General features: G+C 40.4%; 1 protein-coding gene across 1 annotated transcript in view; it reads right to left on the bottom strand.

Annotated features, from left to right (window-relative positions):
* TMEM163 (transmembrane protein 163) overlaps positions 1–25650 on the bottom strand; it is a 314773-nt gene that overhangs the window by 7358 nt on the left and 281765 nt on the right. Inside the window, exon 6 of the mRNA XM_077153621.1 lies at positions 4237–4348. Within this exon, the coding sequence (XP_077009736.1) occupies positions 4237–4348 (112 nt within the window). The remainder of the gene's footprint in view (positions 1–4236; positions 4349–25650) is intronic.

Genomic DNA, 25650 nt, shown 5'->3' on the forward strand with positions numbered 1-25650 from the left:
TCCCAGAGACCTCTCCCTGCTTCAGGTCTTGACTCATTCCCTCCCCTCTATTCTCCACCACTGGGGACCAGAGGTCTCTTCAGAAAACATCAATCTGATGATGTTTCAGGTTAGTCCATCTGTGTAAATGACTGTCCATTATTTTTAGCAAAATCTCTAAAATTCTGACCTTGACCTCAAAACTGACATGATCTGTCCTATCCCCTTCTCAGGCCTGGCCTCAGCTCCTCAGACACCCCAAGCTTTCTCTCACTCTCTCTGTCTAAAGGAACACTCTTACCCAGTTTTGCCTGTTAAGACATTTTCACTTAAGCCATCCACTCTCTCTTTATGAGTCTTCCCCAGCTCAAGAATGTGATGGAGATATTGCTTAAACGTATGTATTGTCTTCTGCATGCAAATCATAAAGTAAGAAGTAATTTCATGAAGAAAAAACTTCTCACTGGGTTCTCCTCTCTACACTACATACATAAAATGGCAGGAGAGGCGAAACCTAAATAGAAACTTAGTACCTGGAATATTCGCAGCATTAGGGGAAAACCACTGGCCAAGGCAAAGGCCCATCATTCTGAGAAGAAGCCTGTCAAGGCCCACAGTCCTGGGGGATGAGGATGGGGCTTCCTGCCTGCCAGGTCCACACTCAGGCTTCTGGAGAGCATCACCACCATCATCAACTGAATGGATAAAAATTCAAAGCCCCTGCAGGCCAGAGAACTCTGTGAACTGAGTCTGCCTGAGAACTGGGAGAGGAGCCCCTGCTGAGTACTCACCCCTGGGAACCCAGAAAGCTGTTCTGCCCAGTGGAGCCTCCCCCAAGCACATCTTTCCTTTCTGTTGTGTTCCAGGTAAAGAGACTTGGGGGAGAAGGAGGCACATCCATACTGAGAAAAGCCAAGGTCCAGGTCTCTGCTCTGTCCCTCCCTAAAGGGCAAGGTGCTGGGCTATGCCCCTCAGACCAAAGTAAAGGACCCTGAGGATGGCTAGAAAATCCAAACCGAAGCACCTAATTAAGGCACTCATCCCTCAGCTCTCAGCACAAACATTCCCTGGTGCTATTTATCCCTAAGAAAAGAAGGACCCTGCAGCCAAAGAAGGCATTTGCTTCTTCAGATTAAAAAACACCAGGGCAGTGCGATGTTGGCTCAGTGGCAGAATTCTCGTCTGCCATGCCAGAGACCCGGGTTCGATTCCTGGTGCCAGCCCATGCAAAAACAAACAAACAAATAAATAAAATAATAAACAATAAAAAACAACAGATCACAAATGTACTCCATGATACTGGGTGGGACTTAAGAAATGAGGAGAAAAAGGTTTAAATGGACTTTATTGAGACAAAAATTGGAATATAGAATGTAAGCTTTCTAGCCATGTAAAATTTCTTGAATTTGTTAAGTGTTAAGGGTCAGAGTTAAAGTTAGGGCTAGGATTAGGTTAAGGTGATTCCATAAGTGAATATCCTTGTTCATAGGTAGTGTATATGGAGTTAGTATGTTCAAGAAGTATAATGTGCACGGCCTGCTCCCAAAAGTTCAGAAAATGGATGAATGGATGGATGAAAATAGATAGATAGCTAGATAGACAGATAAAGAGAAAGAAAGAAGGAAAAGAGAAAGAGGAAGAGGAAGAGAGGGAAGCAAACAGCAAAGATGGCAAAAAGTTAAGATTGGTAGATCTGGGTATCTGGAGGGCTGGGGGCATGATGGAGTTCTCTGTTTGGGGTTTGCATTCTTTTTGCAACTGTTTCATGAGTTTGAAATTATTTCAAAAGGAAATGTAAAAGAAAAATACCAGATCACAAAACTCACAGCAAATTGACCCCTTTCCCCCAAATTCTGGTTTGCCCAAGATAGACAAGGGCACCCTATTCTGCCAGGATTTTGCTGAACAATACATGAGGGTCAACCTGATGCAAACTACCCTGTAATTCCATGACGTCTCGGTGGGTGACAGAGACCCCAGAACGCTTAGACAGGCTGCAACCTTGGTCGCGCATGTATCACTCTCAAGGACTGAGCACAAGTTCAGTAGGGCAGGCTCTGGTAGAAAGTGCTACTAGAGGGATTAATTCAGTCGCAACTACACTTTTGGAGATCCCAGGGCAGCAACTCTCACTGCAACATGGCAGATGCCATAGCAGATGTACAAGCAGCTAGTTTCCCCAGCAAACATGGCACTTGTCCCAGTGCCAGCCACAAAAGAAGTCCATAAAACCATGCTCTTGAAAAGCTGCTCTCGAAATGTCATGCTCCAACAACTTCAAACCCAGGCCATGACATGAGCAGAAGCCTGATCTGCACCCAGCCTGAGTGAGGAAGACAATCTCTGAGTTCATGCAGAAGACTGAAAAAGGCCAGGAACTGGGCTGCCTGGAATACAGAGCCATACCTTAATGCTGCTAAAAGCACAGCAGGGAAGATGGGGCTCAATCCCAGCAGCCAATCTTAGGTAGCATGGGCAAGCACCTACTAGGTGCTTCCAATATTTAAAAAGGTTTAGTTTCCTATGGGCAAAGGCCCCTGGAAGGGCCATGCCCACCCTGAAAAAAGGCATCCTGCTTGCTTGAGGAGGATTCCTGGCCTTGCATGTGGATACAGCAGGCAGGAGACCTGGAAACCATGGCTATGACCCCATCTCGTAGTCCTTGGGGCTGGGCATGGAGCAGCATCACCTAGCACAATCAAGGCCAAGCCTTGGGGTACATGGCTGCAGTAGGGTGCTGGTTTAAAAGATCAGTTCCTGGGCCCATTTCAAACCCCAGGAGCCAGAGGCTTCCATGACGAGGACCGGGAGTCTCGGTTTTTAACTAACACCCCAAGCAATTCTGAAGCTGCCAGTCCATCTGGGACCTGCATCTGGGACCGCCCAGTTTTGCAGTTAAGATGCCAAATTATGGAACCCCCAACTTCCTCCTCCATGTTCAAAGGGACTCCAGCCTGCATACACACAGCCAGGGGATGCAGCTCCCAGGGCAAATGAGAATTAGAACCCGGTGGGGGGACCCTTCTCTTGTCGTCCTGAGAGACAGTGCAGCTGCTCAGCAGTGGGGAGTGGGAAGAGGATGGTGGCCACTGGGACTGCTGGCTTCCGGGCATGGATAACCAGTCCACTCATTAGGGGGTCTGCAGACCCTTCCGCCCCATGCCTCCAACCTGTCAGCATATCTGCCCCCAGTTTTGCCCACTCTGTGGATTCTTAGACCTGAGGTCATTCCCATGGTGGAAACATCTGACTTCCTGCCCACCTGCCCCCTGTGGAAAAGCCCAGGGTCCAAACTCAGCAGAGGAGCCCACACTGAGTCACCGTGCTCCAGTACTTGGGAAGGAAGAGCCCCCTGCACCGCCATCTTCCCCATTCGCTGCCTGACAGCAGCCACCCATTTGTGGCTACATTCACGTACTTTACATATGAAATCTGGGGGAAGAGGGGCATGCTTCTTTCCTGCTCTTTTTTTGTGTGCAGATACCTCCACCAGCCCACCTTCAGCTGTTAGCCTTCGATGTCCCACCCTAGTGTACAGGGGCTCACCCTTTACTCCTGACCTCCCGGAAACTTTACATGCCCAAGAGTGAAGAAAGCAAGGCAGCCAGGTGGTCCTATTTGTCAAATTTCTTGTCTCTATGTCACTGCATAGTTTGGAACCCAAAATGCTTTTCCTACTTTTCCAACAGCTTTCTTGCTCTCGTCCCAAATGTCCAACATGGAAAGTTCCTCCTGACCCAAAGGATGCAAAGAGGCTTCTCTGGCAGGTTGGGACTTGGAGCAGAGAACTCACAGATCATTTTCCAGCTAAGGTGCTCTGGTAATTGCAGTTTAATCTCCCAAGTGAGCGTCTCCTTGGCTGGAGGGGAAAATAAGCATGGAGAATTTATAAGGGAAACGTTTATAGAATCCAGAGAAGACACTTACTTTGCACTTGGAACCATGCACATACAATCCAAGGCTCCAGGAAGCCCTTTGTGCTTCATGATTAAGAGTGAAGAAGCCCTGGCCTCCCTCTGAGGAGGTAAGGTTGGAGCTGATTCATGAAGTGTTTATGAAAATCCTGATGTGCAAGACATCTGCCCTGATGTGGGAATCCTGAGACTCGTTAAATAAACTTGGGAGAGGGAGGTGGTAAGGCATGGATTCCAAAATGAGGAGCTCTCCTGGATGACAAACAAATGTAAGTGACTCAGAAAACATCTTCTCTCACTGCAAATTCAGCCCCCAGAGGTTAGCCATGCTGGTCTTACTCACCATCTGTTATGAGTGCTCTGCTGGTCAGAACCTTTCCCAGCATAAACTTCAACACGGCCAGGACGCTGCAAAGGATACCACTTAAAATGGAGACACTGAACAGGAAATCATCCTGGAAGAGAAAGATACAGATTTCAACAAGTCACCTCCTGCTAGAACAGATACTGGCAGGCCACTTTCCTAAAAGACCAGCTTTGTTCCAAATACAATTAATCAGTCAGGTACGCTGCCACCAAGTGGAAGTGTATAATTCTCCAACTCTGAGTTACCTGTGCTACTGAAGATTAGAAAATATGATGAAAAATAGGTCATGTAGATTTATATTTACTTGGAATCCCATATATATTTCTTTTCCTGTAAGAGATTCACCTTCCCACTATTTTGCTTAAATGATTGGCAATCATCGATCCATAACAGCATTGATCAGAAAGCTAAGAGCAAAGGGTCTCCTGTGTAGAGGTTTCACAAAGAAGCTGAATGAGAATTATGGAACACAGAACTACACCACTGGCCGGAGAACCCTTCAATACAGGGCCAACTGAATTTACCACAGGGCCAGGACCAGAGCTACTTATAACCATATTTTTCCCTCAAATTCACACAAGACAATCAGGAGTTCAAATATAGCTTTCAAGGTGGGGAAAAGAATATCTAAAAATACTTATAGTCTGCTACTGACATTCTCTTAACATTCCCAGTAAGTTGTAACCTGACCTTTGCAAGCAAATGAATGAGTCATTTATGCAAAAGCAAACACTATCATCTCCTGACATTAGGGCACAAAGCCCTAAATATCTGAGGAAGCAGCAACTCTTCAGCTTTGAGCTCCTACCTGCCCCACTTCCATGAGACACAGCCTCCAGATTCCCTGATATTAAAATGCAACTGCCAGCAGAAATCTGACAAACCATCATACAGAAGCAAAGAAACAGAATTCCTTATGCATTTTATTAAACTCACCAACCTAGTGATGGAAAACTGGGAAAGGGGAGACAACCTGTTTCCTGGGTTCAAAACTGAAAAAAGTCATTTGCAAATGCATCTTCCTGGAAACAGGAAATCTGCATAGCCTCTCGGTATCTCCTTCCAAAGGCTGATTAGTTTCTGTGGTAGTTTTAACAGAGGTCCACCAATTCTTTCCCACTTCCTCCAAGAAGCGGAGCCTGAAATCCATTCCCCTTGCATGCCGGCTGGACTTTGTGGCTCACACTGAACAAGCAGAGCATGGAGGAGGAAAACAGGAACGTCACAGTGGAGAAACCCAGCAACCAGCAACTGGACCACCCCTTCAACCTCATGTCACCATTACTAAGCTATGCTGGCAGCACGCGCCATCTGATACATTGTGACCAGAATGGACAGCCCACCTCTGTGGTATTCCACCCTAGAACCCATGACCTCAGTTCAATCATGAAGAAAACCCCAGATGGACCCAGACTGAGGGACAGTCTAGAAAATACCTGCCCACTATTCTTCTCTCGCATCAAGGTCACGAAAAGACAAGGAGTGACCGAGAAACAGTCCCAGATGGAAGACTAAGACAAAAATACAATGTGGTACCCTAGACCAGATCCTGGGAAGGTAAAAGGACGCTGGAAGAAAAACTGGTGAAATCCAATTCAGGAATTCTTTGTACTATTTCTGCAATCCTTTTGTAAATCTAAAATTATTTCCAATTAAAAAAAAATTTAAATAGTGACTTCTCTAAAGTTTCACATCCTTAGATTCTATTGGCAAGCATTGTGCCAAACACAGCCTCTTGGCAGAGCCTAGTTCCCCGCTGCATGCGAGATGACACAAGAAGGGCCCCAGGGGAGGCAGAAACCACTAAAGCAAAGCTCCCTCTGCAGAGGCTCACCGCCTCATTACAGGGGGATGCCACTCACAGAAATGATGGGAACGTGATCAAGGAATCACATAGCCACATGGTCCCCATGCTGACAGGACCCAGAGAGAGAGCAGAGGATCAGGGAACCAAGGCTGCCAATTAAGTAACTGAGGCCTCCAAATCTGGGACTGAATTCCTGCTTTGCTCTCTCCACACCTGCAGCCTTTCTGGCTCCATTCAATCTTTCCATCTGCGAACACATCCTTCCTAAATTTCCAGAAATGGACCAAGTCTGTGTGCAGCCTTTCTCAGTCCCAGGGAGTGAGGCTGGGGTGGCCCCACTCCCAGATGCATCTTGAGAAGAGCCGCTGTGGGTTTGAGGTTCCTCTCCTGTGGGTGCACTGATCTAGGGTGCCCACGGCTTCAGAGGGCTGGGCTGATGGAGGAGCAGTGCAGTGCAGTGAGACCAAGTTCAAATCTAGACAAATCTAGACTCCACCACTCCCTGCACAAACACGCTCTATCTCTCCAACCTCAGTTCCCTCTTCCCTAAACAGGAGTGTGGTACTCGACACACCTGGCAAGGAGATAGTGTGCAACAAAAGGTGACTGTTGTTCACAGACTAAAACACACCATCCACACACCAACTTACTCCATCAACAGCCTCATGAGATGCTAATGGTGAGTCCTGGATGAAGGACAGTAAGCATTCCTGTAAAAGAAACTTGGGGCACTTACTACCTAGAAAGAAGTATGTGCAAAAAACCCAACAAATAAAAAATAAATTTTAAAAAGTATGTACGATGAAATATAAAGAAATTCAAGAGACAGTATGACTTAACTCAAGACTGGGGACCCATGGTAGCTAGCTTATCAAGGGGGAAGAGGTGCTGGCAACCATTCTTCAAAGCCTGATATCAGAGATGCTCCCCGTGGATCTGATGGTCCTAAGGTCCAACTCCCAGAGGTAAGGGAGGGTGTGCTACTGATATAACCCAGTAGAAGCGCCGTGTGGTGGCTAACCGCACAAAAGACGGGACCCCACTTCTCAGCTGGGTGTCTCTGAGCACGTCACAGAACCCCTCTTTCTCTCTCCTTCTATTCCCCCATCTTAAAAATGGAGAAAAAAAAAATAGCTCAGCAAGAATATGGTTCCCCAAAGTCCCTTCCTATGTTCTGAGTTAAAGATGGTGTTACGGGTTGAATCATTTCTCCCAAAAAGAGACATGGTCAAGTTCAAGCTCCAGCCCCAGACCCATGAATGTGAACTCATTTGTGAGCAGGATCTGGGAAGATGTTACTCATTAGGATGCGGCCAAACTGGACTAGAGTGGGCCGATACGACGAGAGTCCTTATAAGGAGGAAATCTGGACAGAGACACAACCAATGAATGTGAAGACAGAGAGACACTCAGAGGGAGAGAGAGAGAGAGGGAGAGAAAGTGTGCACCTTATAACAGAGGCAGAGGGTGAGTTACCCATTGCCAGCCAGCGACCCTGAGAATGCCATGGGCTTCAGAGGCAGCACGGCCCTGCTGACACCTTGGTTTCAGCCTCTATTCTCCAAAACTGTGAGATGACATATTCCTGTGGCTTAAGCCAGCGGGCCGGTGTCACAACAGCCCTGGCAAACTCAGAAACAGTTAGTCACCGGGGAGATTGGTGTACCCTTTGGAAGGAAGCAGCGAGGGGGCAGCCTTCATTCCCCGGAGGTGGGTGCAGAGCCAGGGGCTGCTGCAGCTCAGGCATGTTTTGCTAATCTATGGGGGTGGGGAGGTAGGTGGCAGCCGAGTGTCCACTGGCTCCCTTCTTTCCTCTTCTCTGAGTCCTGAGCCTTTGTGGCAAAGGCACCAGCTGCTTCCGCAGGTCACCCAGTCATCAGGGCTGAGGCAGGGAGTCAGACATGAGCTACACCCTCACAGGTTACGGAGTGCCTCTGCCCTGCTCAACTTCACATCCAGCTTTCCGTCCTGACTGCCAGCCCCATGACTTACAGCCCAGTGCCAGACTCAGGCAACCACCCCACGTGGACTCCTTAACTGAATCCTACCCCTTTGCAAGGCGGATTCCCTATAACAGACCCCTTCTGTCCCACCTGTCGTGGTGCTGCTTCTCTACTGAGTGCTGACACGGCACCTCATGAGGATGCTGCAAAGCACCTAAGCAGTGCCCAGCACAGTGTAAGTGCTGAGCAAGTATCTGAAAAAGCGGTGAAGCCAAGCAACATACATACAACCTAAAGTTTCCCCTGCTTCAGTGGAGTTAATCACATTCTCAATATTGGGCTACCAGCACCAAGATCCATTAACCAACATTTTTACTATAATAAAAATTAAAAACAAAAAAACCATAGGACCATACAACGTAGTGAACCCTAGATAAACTATGCGATATAGGTAACAGTACAATTATAATATTCTTTCATTAATCATAACAAATATCACACTAATACAAAGTACATGATGGGGGAAACTGGGAACGCTGTATTTTCTGCCTGATTTTTCTGTAAACCTATAATTTCTCTAATAAAAAAAAAACTTTAATGAATTAAGAGGTAGAAAAGCCAAGATGCAAAACCCAAATTCTTCCTATCACGGATTATTTCTCCCAACCGTCTTTTACTCCCAGGATTCACTCTCTAGTCACAACTGCCATCCCACCTGGTACAAAAGAGATGGTGGCCTCCCCTGGAGCTACAGGGCTTTGTTCATTCTGGCTGAGCTGATCTGCCTCTAAAAAAAAAAAAAACAAACTCTGCTGAAGAATCCACAGAGGACCTGGGGAGATGCTGAGTTGCCAGAGTCCCTCTCCCAAAGCCACTCTTCATCATCCCAGAGGGCTCTGTGATTCACCCCCCACTCACCTAGCCAGCCCATCTGCCTGTCCCCACCTGCCTGCCTCCACACAGCCACCACTGTTTATTGTTAGCATAAATGTCACAGCAATGTCAGTCATCAGCCTGCTCAAGACCACCTGGACTCTAAGTTTAATAAAAAGGAGTTTCTGAGAGGACTTCTCCCCAAGAGGCAGGGAGCCAGACCACACACAGCTGATGATGAAAAAATGCAACCCACCCCACTTAAACATCTTTCAAAGCGTGGCCACACCTGCCATCTCACTTTATTCTCACCATCAAGACAAGTCGGCGTCAGATCCAGAAGCAGATGCAGAGACAGACGCAGAGAGGCTAAATGACTTGCCCGGGAAAGGCTCCATGAAAACAGGAATGGCCACTGTTCTAGTTTGCCAGCTGCCAGAATGAGATGTACCAGAAACAGAGTGGCTTTTAAAAGGGAGAATTTATTAAGTTGCTAGTTTACAGTTCAAAGTCTGCAAAAATGTCCAAATTAAAGCAAGGGCTATAAAAATGTCCAATCTAAGGTATCAGGGAAAGATACCTTGGTCAAGAAGGCCAATGAAGTTCAGGGTTTCTCTCTCAACTGGAAAGGCATGTGGCAAACCTGGTGACGTCTGCTAACTTTCTCTCCAGGCTTCTTGTTTCATGAAGCTCCCCCAGCGGTGTTTTCCTTCTTCATCTCCAAAGGTCTGGCTGCGTAGGCTCTCATGGCTCTCTAGCTTTCTCCAAAATGTTTCCTCTTTTAAATGATTCCAGTAAAGTAATCAAAACCCACCTGGAATGGGTGGAGTCACATCTCCCTCTAATCAAAGGTTAATACCCACAATTGGGTGTGTTGTATCTCCGTGGAGATAACCTAATCAATTTTCCCACCTATGGTACTGAATAGGAATTAAAGAGAAACAGCTGCCTCCGCATGATGGATCAGGATTAAAACATGACTTTTCTAGGTTATATAATCCTTTCAAACCAGCACAATCACTTCCTGGTTTAGTACTCAGTTTCCACTGTTACCAGCACTGGATTCCTATAAAGTTCTCACAGTTGAATCTTCACTGAATGGATGGAAGATCAAGTCAAAAAAGTTTAAGAAAAATGGCCACTAACTCAAAAGCCAAGGATGAATATATATTAAAGGTTAATGGTACATAAATTATTCCATGCTGGCGTGTTCCTTTATGTCCATGTAGTGGTAAAGGCTTTTTCTAACCACATCAAAATAATAAAAGATTGATACATTTGACTAAATGAGACATATGAAGGGGAAAAGTAATATTCAAAGACAAACTAGGAAAAACATTATCATAAAGGTTCATCTCCTTAATATGTAAAGAGCTCCTAGATGCTTTATGAAAAAGTACAACAAGCTAATAGAACAGGGGCAAAAGACAATTTAAAATATATACAACTCAACAACAGAAAGACAAACAGTCCGTTAAAAACAGTGGCAGAGAACCTGAATACATTTCTCCAAAGAATATACGTAAATGCCTAATAAGCACATGAAAAGATACTCAACATCACTAGTCATTAGGGAAATGCAAATCAAAACCACAATGAGACTCTACTTCACACCCAAAAGAATGTCTACTATTAAAATTTTTTTAACAAATGAAAAATAACAAGTGTTGGCAAGGACACAGATATATACATTGTTGGTTAGAATGTAAAATAGTATAGCCACTGTGGAAAACAGTTTAAGGGTTCCTCGAAAAGTGAAAAGCAGAATTACTGTATCATCCAGCAACCGCACTTCTAGGTATATATCCAAAAGAAATGAAAGCAGAGTGAGATATTCATGCACCAATGTTCACAGCAGGCTTATTCCCAAAAGGTATAACAACAAAAAAGGTGGAAACAAATGTCCATCTACAGATGAATGGATAAACCAAATAATATTCCACAATGGAATGCTATTCAACCATAAGAAGGGATGAAGTTATGACACATACTACAACGTGGATGAACCTCATAGCATATACCATGTTGAGTGAAATGAGCCAGACATAAAAGGACTGATATTGCATGATTTCACATATATGGAATAACTAGAATATGCTATTCATAAACACAGAAAATAGATGACAGGTTACCAGGAGTGGGAGGAAAGGGGGAATGGAGAGTTAATGCATAGTGGGTGCAGAGTTTCTGTTTGGGATGAAGGAAAAGTCTTGGTAATGGATTGTGATGATGGTAGCCCAATACTGTGAATGTAATTACGACCACTGAACTGCACACTTGCAAGTGGCTACAATGAGAAATTATATGTTTGTATATTTGTTACTACAATACACTAAAAAAAAAAAGAACAATAGAAAAAGAGGCCTTCTTTTTCCTTAAATATTTTTCACCTGGAACTTTAAAAATAAATATGTGGATGGTGATGATGGTAACACAACAGTGAGAAAATAATCAACAGTACTGGATTTTATATTTGAATTTGGCTAAAGGGACATTTTAGGTTGTATATATGTTACTAGAATAAAAATCAAAACAAACATGGAGGGCAGGCCACGGTGGCTCAGCAGGTAAGAATGCTTGCCTGCCATGCCCGAGGACCCAGGTTCGATTCCTGGTGCCTGCCCATGTAAAAAAAAAAAATGTGGACATAAAACAGTGAACTCTAATGTAAACCATGAACCATAGTTAATAGTACAATTATCATACTATTCTTTTATCAATTGTAACAAATGTGCCACACTAATGCAAGGTGTTAATAATAAAGTGGTATACAGGAACTCTGTGTTTATACATGTGTGTTTTTCTGTAAAGCTACAACTTGTAATAAAAAAAAGAAAGGAAAAATAAATTAAAGTGAAGGTTAACATATGTAAGATACTCAAACACACTCATAAAAGAAATGAAAACCAAACCTACACTGAGATGTCATTTCTTATCTAACTACTAAAAGGCTATAAGGCTCACATATAATTCTGCTGTCAGTGCAAAATAGTCCAATCCCTATAAAGAACAATTTGGCAATTTCCCTGAAAAGTACAAATGTATCCTTACTTTGAAGAAGCCATCCCAATTTGTGAATTTATGCTGCTGCTATACCTGTACATGTATGAAAATACAGAGGTATTCCATGTTAGAACTGAAAAGGACAGACAAATCCAAAATTGCAGATAAAGATTGTATTACACAATAATTGACAGAGCAAGTAAACAGAAAAAATCAACAAGCAGACAGAAGGCTTTGACAGCACTATCAATCAATTTGACTTAATTGACATTTATGGAACTCTATCCTACAGGAGCAGGACACGTGTTCTTTTCAAATACACATGAAGCATTCATCAGGATAGACCACATGCTGGGCCAGAAAACATCAATGATCTAAGCATCCTCCTTAAAATATAATTAAAAGAGGGTGCACGAATAAGTCAGTGGTCAGAATGCTCGCCTTCCACGTGGGAGACTGGGGTTCAATTCCCAGACCACGCGCCACCACCCCCCCAAAATATATATATATATATACACATATATATATAATTAAAAGAACAGAAAATTGAACCCAAAGTAAGCAGAAGGAAATAAATAATAGATTTGAGCAGAAATCATGACATAGAAAACGTATAAACAATAGAGAAGAATCAATGAAATAAAAATCTAGTGGTTTTTTTTGTCTTTTTAAAAGTTGTGGGTTTACAGAACAATCATACATAAAATACAGGATTTCTATATACCACCCTACCACCACCATCCTGCATTGGTGTGGAACAGTCATTTCAGTTGACAATGACACTTTTATAATTGTACTATGTTTTAATTTAGTACATAATTTAATTTAGTAATAATTTAGTGAGAGATTCTACGTTCCAGGCATTACCTCATTTAAAACATCTACTATGCAGGCCTGTAAAATATGTCCTACTATCTTTTGGCAATTGTGAATAATTCTGGCATGATCATTAGTATGCCAATACCTGTTTGAATCCCTGCTTTCAGTTCTTCGGGGTATAGAACCAGTAGTGGAATTACGGGGTCACGTGGTAATTCCATATATGGCTTCCTGAGGAACTGCCAGAATGTCTTCGACTGTGGCTGCCCCACAGCAATGAATGAGTGTTCCTTTCTCCAGATCCTCTCTAACACTTGTAATTTTCTATCGTTTTTTTTTTTAATAGTAGCCATTCTACTGGGCATAAAATGGTACCACATTGTAGTATTGATTTGTATTTCCTGAATAGCTAGTGATATGAGCAATTTTTTATTTGACTTTTAGACATCTGTACATTGGAGAAATGTCTATTCAAGTGTTTTGCTCATTTTTAAATTGAGTTATTTATCATTTTATCATTGACTTGTAAGTTTTCTTTTTATATTCTGGATATTAAACGCTTATTGGATATGTGGTTTTGTCATTTTGACCACTGTAGCTTTGTAATATGCTATAAAATAAGGAAGTATGAGTTCTCCAGCTTCATTCTTCTTTTTCAATTCTCTTTTTCCTTTGCCTTTGTTAAGGGTTTGTCAATTCTACTGATCTTTTTAAGAACCAACTTTTTTTGTTAATACTCACTATTTTTAAAAAATTTTCAATTTCATTTATTTCAGCTCTAATCTTTGTTATTTCTTTCCTTCAGCATGCTTTGGGGTTAGCTGCTGTCCTTTTTCTGTTTCCTCCAGATTTGTAGTTAGTACTTTTATTTTTTTCTTAGTTTTTAACATAAGCATTTAGGGCTTTAAGATTCTTCCTCAGCACTGTCTTCTCTGTATCCCATAAGTTTTGATATTTTCTATTTTCATTTTAATTTATCACGATATTTACTGATTTCCCTTGCAATTTCTTCTTTGACCCACTGGTTGCCCATGAGAGTGTTATTTAACTTCCATATATCTGTGGATTTTCCATTTCTCCACATTAAAAACTAGTTCTTGACAAAGATGAATAACACTGAGAAACCTCTAAAGCTGTCTAGAAAAAATGAGAGAGGACGCAAGTTACTACTCTCAGGAATAAGAGAGCTCCAACAGAAATAAAAAGGATAATAAGATAGTTATGTGACACATTTTATGCCAATGAATTTGACAACTTAGATGAAATGAACAAATCAAAGTTTACACAAGAAGAATTAGATAACCTAAATACTCCTATAATTATTGAAGATATTGAATTTGTACTGGAAACCTTTCTACGTAAGGAACTTCAGGCCAAAATAGTTTCACTGGTGAATTCCACCAAAAACTTAATCATAGAAGGAAGGAATAAAACCTATTTTAAAACAAACTTCCAGAAAATAGATGAAAGAACAATCCCCAACTCATTTTCTTAGACCAGCATTACCTGATACTACAACCCAAAGGAGTTATAAGAAAACTACAGACCAATATCCCTCATGACCACAAATGCAAAATTCCTTAAAGAATTACCAAATTTAATCCAGTCATATATAAAAAAGACAATACTTCATATCCAAGTTGGGTTTATCATGGAAATACAACATTGGTTAAAATTAGAGTATCAACCAAGACAATCTTTCATATTAACAGCCAGAAAAGAATATTCCATACAATCATCTCAATAGATGCAGAAAAAGAATTTGACACAATTCAACCATTTCTTTGAAAAGGAACTTCGTGAATCTAATAAAGGATATCTAGGAAAAACCTATAGCTAATATTAAATGATCAGAACAAATGAATATATCTCCCCTAAGATTTGAAAAGGGGCAAGGATGTCCACTTGCATCACTTTTATTCAACACTGACTGGGAAGTACTACCCAATATACAATTAGGAAAGGGAAAAGTGAAAATTTGAGACTTGACAAAGATGAATAACACTGAGAAACCTCTAGGACTATAAAGTAAAAATGAGAGAGGATGAAATGATATTATTTTGTATTTAGAAAATTCTCAGTAAAAAAAAAAATCTCCTACAACTGATAAGTGAATTAGGAAGTTTACAGGATACAAAGTTAATACATAAAACCCAAATATTGCCATATATAATTGAAACAATTGAAAGTCTTTATGAACACTATTTATGATAGCATAAAAATACAAAATATTTAGGAATAAATTTTTAAAAATCTAAGCAAGACTAGGAAATATTGCTGCAATAGATTAAAGAAGATTTAAACACATGGACAGAGAAAACAATTTTTGATATTAAGATATTAGTTTTCTCCAAACTGATTTAGATGGGAAGCCATCTAGATGTAAATCTGATCTAGATGTAAATACCAGCAGACTGTTTTGTTTTGTTTTTAAGGAAAATTGGACAAGCTGAATCTAAAATTTATATTTAATTGCAAAGGCCTGAGGATAGGAAATGCAATTTTGAGAAAGAACTAAGTTTGAAGATCTACAATGCCTGATTTCAGAACTTACCATAAATTGATAGTAATCAAGACAATCTGGTATTGCCATAAGGACAGACATCTACAGGACGAAATAGAGAACTCAGAAATAGACTCACTCTTATGTCAGTCTTTTCAAAAAGTATTCTGATGGAGAATGAAAAGTCTTTTCAACGAATGGTGCTGAATCATTGGATATGAGTATGGAAAAAAATGAATGCTGCTCTCTACTTAACACTGAACTGAAATCTTAATTTAATACGTATTGTAGATCTAAAAGAACTAAAACGTCTAGAAGAAAATATAGGAAATATGTTTATACCTTGGATTAGGCTGAGATTTTTCAGGACAAAAAAGAGTGCTAACCATTAAAGAAAACAAATGATAAACTGGATTTTATCAAAATTAAAGACTTTTATTATTTGAAAGATACTGTGAAGAGAATGAAGGCAAGACACAGACAGGGAGAAAATATTTACAAACCTTATCTGATAAAGGACTTGGGTATAGAATGAATTAAGAATTTCTACAACTCAGTAAGATGACAATAGACATCCCCTCCCTCTGTTCAGGGTTTCCTGACGATGCATGCTCATGAGAATGACCACCCTAGGCCGTGTTCTCCCAGTCCTGTGAATGCCCTTGCACTTGTTTCCTAATTTGTCTCCTTTTCCTACACTGTGAGCATCCTGAGAAGAGGGAGCCCTTCTCTTCCACCTCAGTACCCCACCCTATTGCAATAAGAAATGTCTGTGAGATGAATTACTACACTGACTAGAGGGAACATCAAGATCACAATAAACCAGTCTTTTACAAAGGGTTTCATGGAAGATGCAGAAATGTTTATTCATTGAGGCTTTCATCATCTTGACACTCAATAAAAAGGTCATAAGGTTAAAATCCTAACTCAGTTCACCAAAAAGCAAATAAAATTCTGATGCACGCTACAACACGGATGACCCCTGAAAACATTATGCTAAGTGAAATAAATCAGACACAAAGAGGCAAAGATCGTATGATTCCACTTATATGATTTATCTAGAATAGGCACATCCTAGAGACAGAAAGTAGATTAAGGTTACCAGGGATGGGGGGTGGGAGTGGGGCTGGAGTTATTGCTTAATGGGTACAGAATTTCCATCTGGGGAAATAAAAAGATTTTGGAAATAAATAGTGGTAATGATGGTTGCACAACATTGTAATTGTAATTAATGCCACTGAACTGTACATTAAAGATGTTTAAATACAAAATGTGGTATTTACATATGATGGAATATTATTCAGCAGTAAGAAGGAATGAGGTCCTGAAGCATGTAACAACATAGATGAACCTTGAGGATGTTATGTTGCATGAAAGAATCAAACACAAAAGCAAAAATATTACATGTTCTAATATGAACTAATTATACTATATAAACCCATAGACATAAAACCTAGAATATAGGTTACCAGGAGATAGAATGAGGCTAGAGAATGGGGAGAAGTTGCTTATGATGTGCAGAATTTTTTAACTAGGTTGAATTTAAATGAGTAGAAATGGAAAGAGGTGATGTAGCATATTATTGTGACTATAATTAACAGAGTTGAATCGTGTGTGAATGTGGTTGGGAGGGGAAGTTTAGAGTCATATATGCCACCAGAAGAAGAGCCAGAGGTTAAAATATGGGACTATATAACTCAGTAAATATTGCGGTGAACGATGACTATGATTAACAGTGCAAATATAAAAAATTTTCTCCATGAACTAGAATAAATGAACAGAACTATTACAAAGAGTTAAGAGAAGGTATGTGGGGGGAAATGCATCTATTGCAAGCTATGAACTGTAGTTAACTAATATTTTAATAATCTGTCATCAGCGATAACATTTGTACCACATCAATGATAGGGATCAATAATGGGGGGATAAAGGGGATGGGATATTTTGGATTTTCTCTCTTTTTCTAATTTTTATCTTTTTTTTCCTGGAGTAATGAAAATGTTCTAAAATTGACTGTGGTGAGGAATGCACAACTACAGGATGATACTGGGAGCCACTGATTTTATATTTTGGATGGATTGTATGGTGTGCAAATATATCTCAATAAAATTGAATTAAAAATCTTTAAAATGGAAAACTGCTATATATATTTTACAGTAATTTTTTTTTCTTTTTAATGAGGGGGCTGGGCTGGATGAAGGCTGAGGGGCCTACGTGTTGAGACTTCAGGCCTGTGCAGGAAAGCATAACAAATTCAGTAAAGAGGTTCATGGTGTTAAAGCTAGTCAAGAAGGTTCAGGTAATAAGGTCCAACTGATTAGTTTTCTAACAATCAAATGAATGCTGGAATGAAGCTTAGAATGGGAAGAAATAGTGCCCTAGGGACAGTCTGCTGGATCATCAGCTGTTTCCATGGACCTTTGGAGGGAAGCGGGACAGCTATAAGGGCAAGGCTGAACTTCTAGGAGAACCAGGAGGATCCTGCATTGGACAAGAGCCTCATGGTCACATTCACACTCCAGGATATCAGAAATGAGCTGGAACAGGCAAGGCCTGGCTCCATGGCTCTCCCAACACTCAATGCTGGGACCCAGAGTCTTGAATTGCTGAGCTCTCCCTACCCTTCCTGGTCTTCCAACCTAAACTTCTGGAAAGTTTATGAGATACTACCTCAGCCTGGTCCCAACATGTCCTCTACCTTCCCAACCACATGTCATGAAGGTCAATGGCATGTCCATCAGAGTGGAGTATCATTTCCAAGAACTAGTAATGCCTTAACTCTGTATTTTCTAATTTTACTGGTCCCAAAACATGGGGAGCACCTACTTAACAGAACAAATCACCTACAGAGGATTTCTGCCTGATAGACTCTTGGATTCAAAGAGCTTCCCACTCCAAACCCTTTGGTCTATGCTAAGACTATTCCTATCCTACCTAAGAGAACAGGCCACGGAGACACATATGCTGAGGCCCCCAGCAGTAAAGCCCTCCAAGGCGGGCATACCACCAGGGAAGGGGGTCATACCTTATGAATTAACATGAGGTGGTCTTAAAATTGTTGAGTAGTAGGATTGCAAAAGGGCTTAGAGACCATCTAACCCAGTGCCCATCAGGCTGCAGATGAAGAAACTGAGCCCCCAGGAGGGGAGGCAATGCCTCCAAAGGCAGCAGAGGGGCAGTGGCAGAGCTGTGTTCCATGCTCAGGGCTCCCAACACTCCTCTACCCCTGCCTCAGCAGCCTGGCACTACCAACACCTGGGACACCCTCCCCTTCTAATTCTCTCAGCCCCAGCTGGAATGTGGTTGCAAGCCACAAGGCTAAGTTTAGGATTTAAACTGCAATTAGCAGACAGCTGACCAAACCTGAATTGGGTGAGGATTCTTGTGCTGAGGTGCGCTATCATCTACTGCACCTTTCGGGAGGCCTCGGTCAGCCCTATCTAAGCCTCGACCAGTTTTTCTTTGGAGACCTGGTGGATAAGGGTCTCTGTGACCTGATGTACAGTGATAAGACCTTGATCTTATCCAGCTCCTCTCAGAAAAGTGAAACCCAATCAAAGCACCTGGGTGAAACTGATCCTTCAGCCTCACCACTTACCATCACCCCCCCCCCCCCTTTCACTCAGTCCAAGCCATGCTGGCTGCCTCCCCATTCTCAAAAAATGCACAGGCTGTTTCCTCTGTCTGGAGGCCCTACACATCCACAGGGCTCCTTGGTCATGTCTCTGTTCAAATATCACCTTCTCGGTAAGGCATCCCCTTATCCTCCTCTTTTCTTCTTTTTTTTTTAATAGCACATTTCACACTTAAACTCACCTCTATTTAAATTTAAATTTAAGATTCAGTTCCTCATTTGAAGAGACACATTTCAAGTGCTCAATCGCTGCATATGGCAATGGCTTTCCATAGTGGAGAATGCAAAGAACATTTCCATCATCACAGGAAGCTTTATTGGAGAATGATTTAGAAACAAGTAGGTCAGTCCCTCTGAACTTGGGATAAAGAATAAGTGGCTACACAGGTTCAGACAAGCGCAAGACAGGAGAGCTAGAGATTATGACTTGGCAAAGGGTCAAAAAGTAGTTAAAGTAAAAAAATAGACAAGGAGATTGGACCATGAGTTCAGCAAATCTTAGTGCTAAAATTCATCCTGATGGACTAAAATGCACCTGCCTCCAAAATGCACCTAAGAATTAGTTTTTTTAATTACTATATACTTTTAACTTTTTTAATTGTACAGTATAACATATATACAAAGCAAAGAAATAAAAAAGCAGTAGTTCTCAAAGCACTCCTCAACAAGTAGTTATAGGACAGATCCCAGAGTTGCTACCACTCAATCCTCTAGTATTTTTCCTTCTAGGCAGCAAAGTCTACCTGAAGCTTGCATAAGAGCAACCTCCAGAGTAGCCTCTCGACTCTATTTGAACTCTCTCTGCCACTGATACTTTATTAATTACACTTCTTTTCCCCCTTTTGGTCAGGATGGAATTGTTGATCCCACAGTGCCAGGTCAGGATTCATCCCTGGGAGTCATCTCCCACATCACCAGGGAGACTTTCACCCCTGGATGTCATGTCCAACGTAGGAGGGAGAGCAATGATTTCACTTGCAGAGTTGGGCACAGAGAGAGTGAGGCCACATCTGAGCAACAACAGAGGTCCTCCAGAAGTAACTCTTAGGCAAGCCTATAAGTAGTCTAGGCTTCTCTGCTACCTACATATGCACAAAAGTAAGCCTCATGATCGAGAGCATGGCCTATTGATTTGGGTTTCCCTAAAGTCTGACACAGTATCAGGGGATTTCCTCCTAGTAAGGTTTTAATAGTTCCATATTCTTTCTCCTATCCCTCAGGGGACTTTGCCAAAACTTTTTGATTATCTGCTTAATATGCATCTAGGATGTGTACAGGCATTACAATAATCTATATAGGATTAAAGGACCTCTTCCTTATTTTGTGCTCCCTGTGTTTCAATTGTTCAAATGAGCTATACACTTATAGCATGAATTAGATTATGCACTACAGAAAATTTCAGTTCCAGACTAAATAAACCTTTCTTCCACTGGTCTCAAAGAGTATATGTGGCTCTAAAATACAGACACTGTCAAAACAACAACAATTTATATATATAGACACTATCTTCCTTACCCCTCTGTTCTGAAGTACTTTAACCCCAACCTATTCAGCTTCATTCTTATCTCTAAATATCAGGTTATATATATATAACAGCCTCTCAAAATCCAGAAATAACAATCACCACTCTGGACTTAATGTGTCTGCTCTAAAAGCCTACAATTTAGGCCCCTGTTTTCTTATAAGCATTTTCTAAAGGTGATCATAGCATTCTTGTTCTTTTGTTTCTGGATTATTTTGTCTCATCAAGTGTCCCACATGTTCATTCACATTGTTGCATGCCTAATGACATTGTTCTTTTTGCAGCAGCACAACCTTCATTCATAACTACAGTCGTTCACCAATCTACTTCTCCTTCAGTGCATACTTCAGCCACCTGCATTCATAGGGCCCAAAGCCCACATTCCATCAACATTCTCAATTTTAGATAATTTCATTGTTCCCAAGAAACAGAAAACCAATAAACACACCCTTGCCAAATAGGAAATCTAAATCTCCTCTTAACTCTTGTCCCTCCCCCCTGCTGTTGCTGGGGTAGTGCTGATGGTTTCCTTTTGAACATAGCTCACAGCATGCAATAGTTGTTTTCCGCCTACACCCTTAACACTTAAACACTCTTTGTATAAGAATCATATCTTTGAAGTAATCCTTGTGAGAACTAATTCATACTTCTAGTGTTAATCAATGGGACACGTAAGTCTATACAACCCTTTTAATCTTGTTCATCTTCAATATGGTAATATTACTTATAAACCCACTAGAGAACCACATTCACTCCTATCTATTCCCTAACATCGGAGTTCAACCTCATTTGCTAATGGTTCACCCATCTCTAGCTTCTACTATTATCTCTAAGTCCCCTATATTTTGTATTCTAGGCCACTGATTATAACTTTATGCTGGTCATAAGAGTGAAATCATATAGTATCTATCCTTTTGTGTCTGGCTAATTTCACTCAGCATCATGTCTTCAAGGCTCATCCATCTTGTCATGTGCTTCAAGACGTCATTTTGTCTTACTGCGGCATAATATTCCATCGTATGTATATACCACATTTTATTGATCCACTCATCTGTTGATGGGCATTTGGTTTGTTTCCATCTTCTGGTAATTGGGAATAATACTGCTATGAACATCAGTATGCAAATGTCTGTTTGTGTTGTTGCTTTCAGCTCTTCTGGGTTTATATCAAGTAGTGTTATTCCTGGGTCATAGGGCAAATTGATATTTAGTTTCCTAAGGAACCGCCAAACAGACTTCCATAGTGGCTGCATCATTATACGTTCCCACCAGCAGTGCATACATATCCCAGTTTCTCCAAATCCCCTCCAATATTTATAGTTTCCTGTTTGTTTAATAGCAGCCATTCTTATAGGTGTGAGGTGGTATCTCTTTGCAGTCTTGATCTGCACGTCCCTTTTTATAGCTAGTGAAAATGAGCATCTCTTCATGTGCTTTTGAGCCATCTGTATTTGCTCTTCAGAAAAATGCCTATTCATATTGTTAGCCTATTTTATAATTGGATTATTTGTTCTTTTGTTGTTGACTTGTATGATTTCTTCGTATATTCAGAAAATCAAACCTTTGTCCCATATGCGATTTACAAATATTTTCTCCCAAGAGGACTTGGTTGCCTCTTCACCTTTTTGACAAAGTCTTTGAAAGTGAGGAAGCATTTGATTTCAATGAGTTCTCATTTATCTATTTTTTCTTTTGTTGCTTGCACTTTGGGTGTAAAGTTTAGGAAGCCACCTCCTAATACTAGGTCTTGAAAATGTTTCCCTACATTTTCTTCTAGAAGGTTTATGATGCTAGTTCTTACATTTAGTTGTTTGATCCACTTTGAGTTAATTTTGTGTAGGGTATAAGATAGGGGTCCTCTTCATTCTTTTGGCTATTGATATCCAGTTCTTCCATGCCCAATTATTGAAAAGACTATTTTGTCCCCATTCAGAGGATTTGGGGGACTTGTCAAAAATCATGTGACCATAGATTTGGTGGTCTATTTCTGCACTATCAATTGATTGCATTGGTCAATGCTTTTATCTTTCTACCAGTACTATGCTGTTTTGACCACTGTGGCTTTACAATAGGTTTTAAAGTCAGAGAGTGTTAATCCTTCCACTTCATTCTTCTTTTTTAGGATGCCTTTAGCTATTTGGGTTCTCTTTCTCTTTCAGATGAATTTGGTAATTAGCTTTTCCAAATTTTCAAAGTTATTCTAGGTATTTTGATTGGTGCTGTGTTGAATCTGTAGATCAATTTGGTGAGACTTGACATCTTAACTATATTTACTATATTTAGCCTTCCTATCCATGAGCAAGGAATGTCTTTCCACCTATTTAGAACCCCTTTGATTTCTTTTAGCAATGCTATGTAGCTTTCTGTGTACAAGTCCTTTATGTCCCTAGTTAAGTTCATTCCTAAGTACTTAATTTTTTTAGTTTCTATTTTGAATGGAATTTTTTCCTTGACTGACTCCTCAGCTAGGTCATTGTTTGTGTATAGAAATGTTACTAGCTTTTGCAGATTAATTTTATATCCCACCACCTTGCTAAATTTGTTTATTAGCTCAAGTAACTTTGCTGTAGATTTCTCAGGATCTTCCAAGTATAGTATCATATCATCTGCAAATAATGAGAGCTTTATTTTTTCCTTTCCAATTTGGATGCTCTTTATTTCTTTGTCCTGCCTGATTGCTCCAGTTAGAACTTTTAGCATAATGTTGAAAAATAGTGATGACAGTGGGCATCCTTGTCTGTACCTGATCTTACAGGGAAGGCTTTCAGTCTCTCTCCATTGAGTATGATGCCAGCTTCTGGTTTTTCATATATTCCCTTTATCATATTGAGGTAGTTACCTTTGATGCCAGCACTTCGGAGTGTTTTTATTGGAAAAGGATGTTGAATTTCGTCAACATCAAATGCTTTTTGATGTTGCTTTTTCAGCATCAATTGAGATGATTGTGTGATTTTCCCTTTTGATTTAATTAATGTGCTGTATTATATTAATTGATTTTCTTGTGCTGAACCATCCTTGCATTCCTGATATAAACCCCGCTTGGTCATAGTGTATAATTCTTTTAATGTGTTGTTGGATTCGATTTGCTTATATTTTATTGAGAATTTTTGCATCTATGTTCATTAGGGATATTGGCCTGCAGTTTTCCTTTCTTACATCATTAAATGAGCTAGGTAGAGTTCCTTTTTCCTCATTTTTTGGAGAAGTTTGAAGAGGATTGGTGTTAGTTCTTTTGGGAATATTTGATAAAATTCCCCCATGAAGCCATCTGGCCCTGGGCTTTTCTTTGTAGGAAGATTTTTGATGACTGATTGAATCTCTTTACTTGTGATTGGTTTGTTGAGATCCTCTATTTCTTCCTAAGTCAGATTAGCTTGCTTGTGTATCTCCAGGAATTTGACCATTTCATCTAAGTTGTCTAGTTTGCTGGTGTATAGTTGTTCATAGTATCGTCTAATGATGTGTTTTATTTCTTCAGGGTCTGTGATAACGCACCCCATCTCATTTCTGATTTTGTTTATTTGCATCCTTTCTCTTTTTTCCTTTGTCAGTCTTGCTAGTGGCCCATCAATTTTATTGATTTTCTCAAAGAACCAACTTTTAGTTTTACTGATTCTTTGTATTGTTCTTTTGTTCTCCCATTCATCTCTGCTTTACTCTTTGTTATTTCTCTTCTTCTATTTGTTTTGGGGTTAGATTGTTGTTCTTTCTCAAGTTCCTCCAGTTGCGCTGTTAAGTACTCAATTTTTGCTCTTTCTTGTTTTTTTTTACATGGGCAGGCACTGGGAATCGAACCTGGGTCCTCGGGCATGGCAGGCAAGCATTCTTACCTGCTGAGCCACCGTGGCCCGCCCATCTTTCTTGTTTTTTAATATAGGCATTTAGAGCAATAAATTTCCCTTTCAGCACAGCCTTTGCCACGTACCATAAGTTCTTATAAGTTGTATTCTCATTTTCATTCATCTCCAGATAGCTACTGGTTTCTCTAGCAATTTCTTCTTTGAGCCACTGATTGTTTAAGAGTGTATTATTTAATCTCCATATGTTTATAAATGTTCTCGTTCTTTGATGTTAATGAGATCCAGCTTCATCCCATTGTGATCAGAGAAAGTGCTTTGAATGCTTTCAATATTTTTAATTATAAGACCTGTTTTGTGCCCCAGTATATGATCTATCCTGGAGAATGTTCCATAAGCACTAAAGAAGGATGTATAACCTTGTGCTTTGGGGTGCAATGACTTATATATGTCTGTTAGGTCTAATTCATTTATCAAGTTATTTAACTTCTCTATTTCCCTGTTGATCATCTGTCTGGTTGTTCTATCTATAGAGGATAGTGGTGTATTGAAGTCCCTTACTATTATTGTTGAAATATTTATCACTCCCTTCACTTTTGCCAATGTCCGTCTCATGTACTTTGAAGCTCCTTGATAGGGAGCATAAACATTTATGACTGTTATATCTTCTTGGCGAATTGACCCTTTAATTGACCCTTCTTTGTCTCTTATGATGTCTTTACATTTAAAGTCTACTTTGATATTAGTATAGCTACTCCTGCTTTCCTTTTGGTTGCAACTTGAATGGAAAATCTTTTTCAATCCTTTCACTTTCAATCTATTTGTATCCTTGTGTTTAAGATGAGTCTCTTGTAAGCAGCATATAGCTGGTTTATGTTTCTTAATCCATTCTGCCAATCTGTATCTTTCAATTGGTAAGTTTAGTCCATTAGCATTCAAAGTTATTATTGAAAAGGCATTTCTAGAATCCATCATCTTTTTTATTTTATTTGTCAGATCTTTATTTCTTTTCCCTCTTTCTCTTTGTATTCCTTAAATTACCGTTAGTGGTACTCTTCAATTCTCTGCCCTCCTCCAGACCTTCCTCTTTTGTCTTTTTTTTTTTTTTTTTTTTTTCCAACTGGCAGAACTCCTTTTAGTATTTCTTGTAGGGCTGGTCTCTTGATGACATATTCTTTCAGGGCTTCTTTGTCCATGAAAACTTTAATCTCTCCCTTAGTTTTGAAAGACAATTTAACTGGTTACAGAACTCTTGGCTGGAAGTCTTTCTTTTTCAAGATCTTGAATATATCTTACCACTGCCTTCTCACCTTCAGGGTGCTAGTTGAGTAGTCTGAATTCAGTCTTATTTGGTTTCCCTTGTATGTAGTAGATTGTTTTTCTCTTGCCACTTTCAGGATTTTCTGCTTCTCTTCAACATTTAACAGACTGATTAGTATGTGTCTTGGGGAAGGCCTATTTGGATTTATTCTGTTTGGAGTTTGTTGGG

This window comes from Tamandua tetradactyla, chromosome 3, assembly GCF_023851605.1.
Source record: "Tamandua tetradactyla isolate mTamTet1 chromosome 3, mTamTet1.pri, whole genome shotgun sequence".
NCBI lineage: Eukaryota > Metazoa > Chordata > Mammalia > Pilosa > Myrmecophagidae > Tamandua > Tamandua tetradactyla.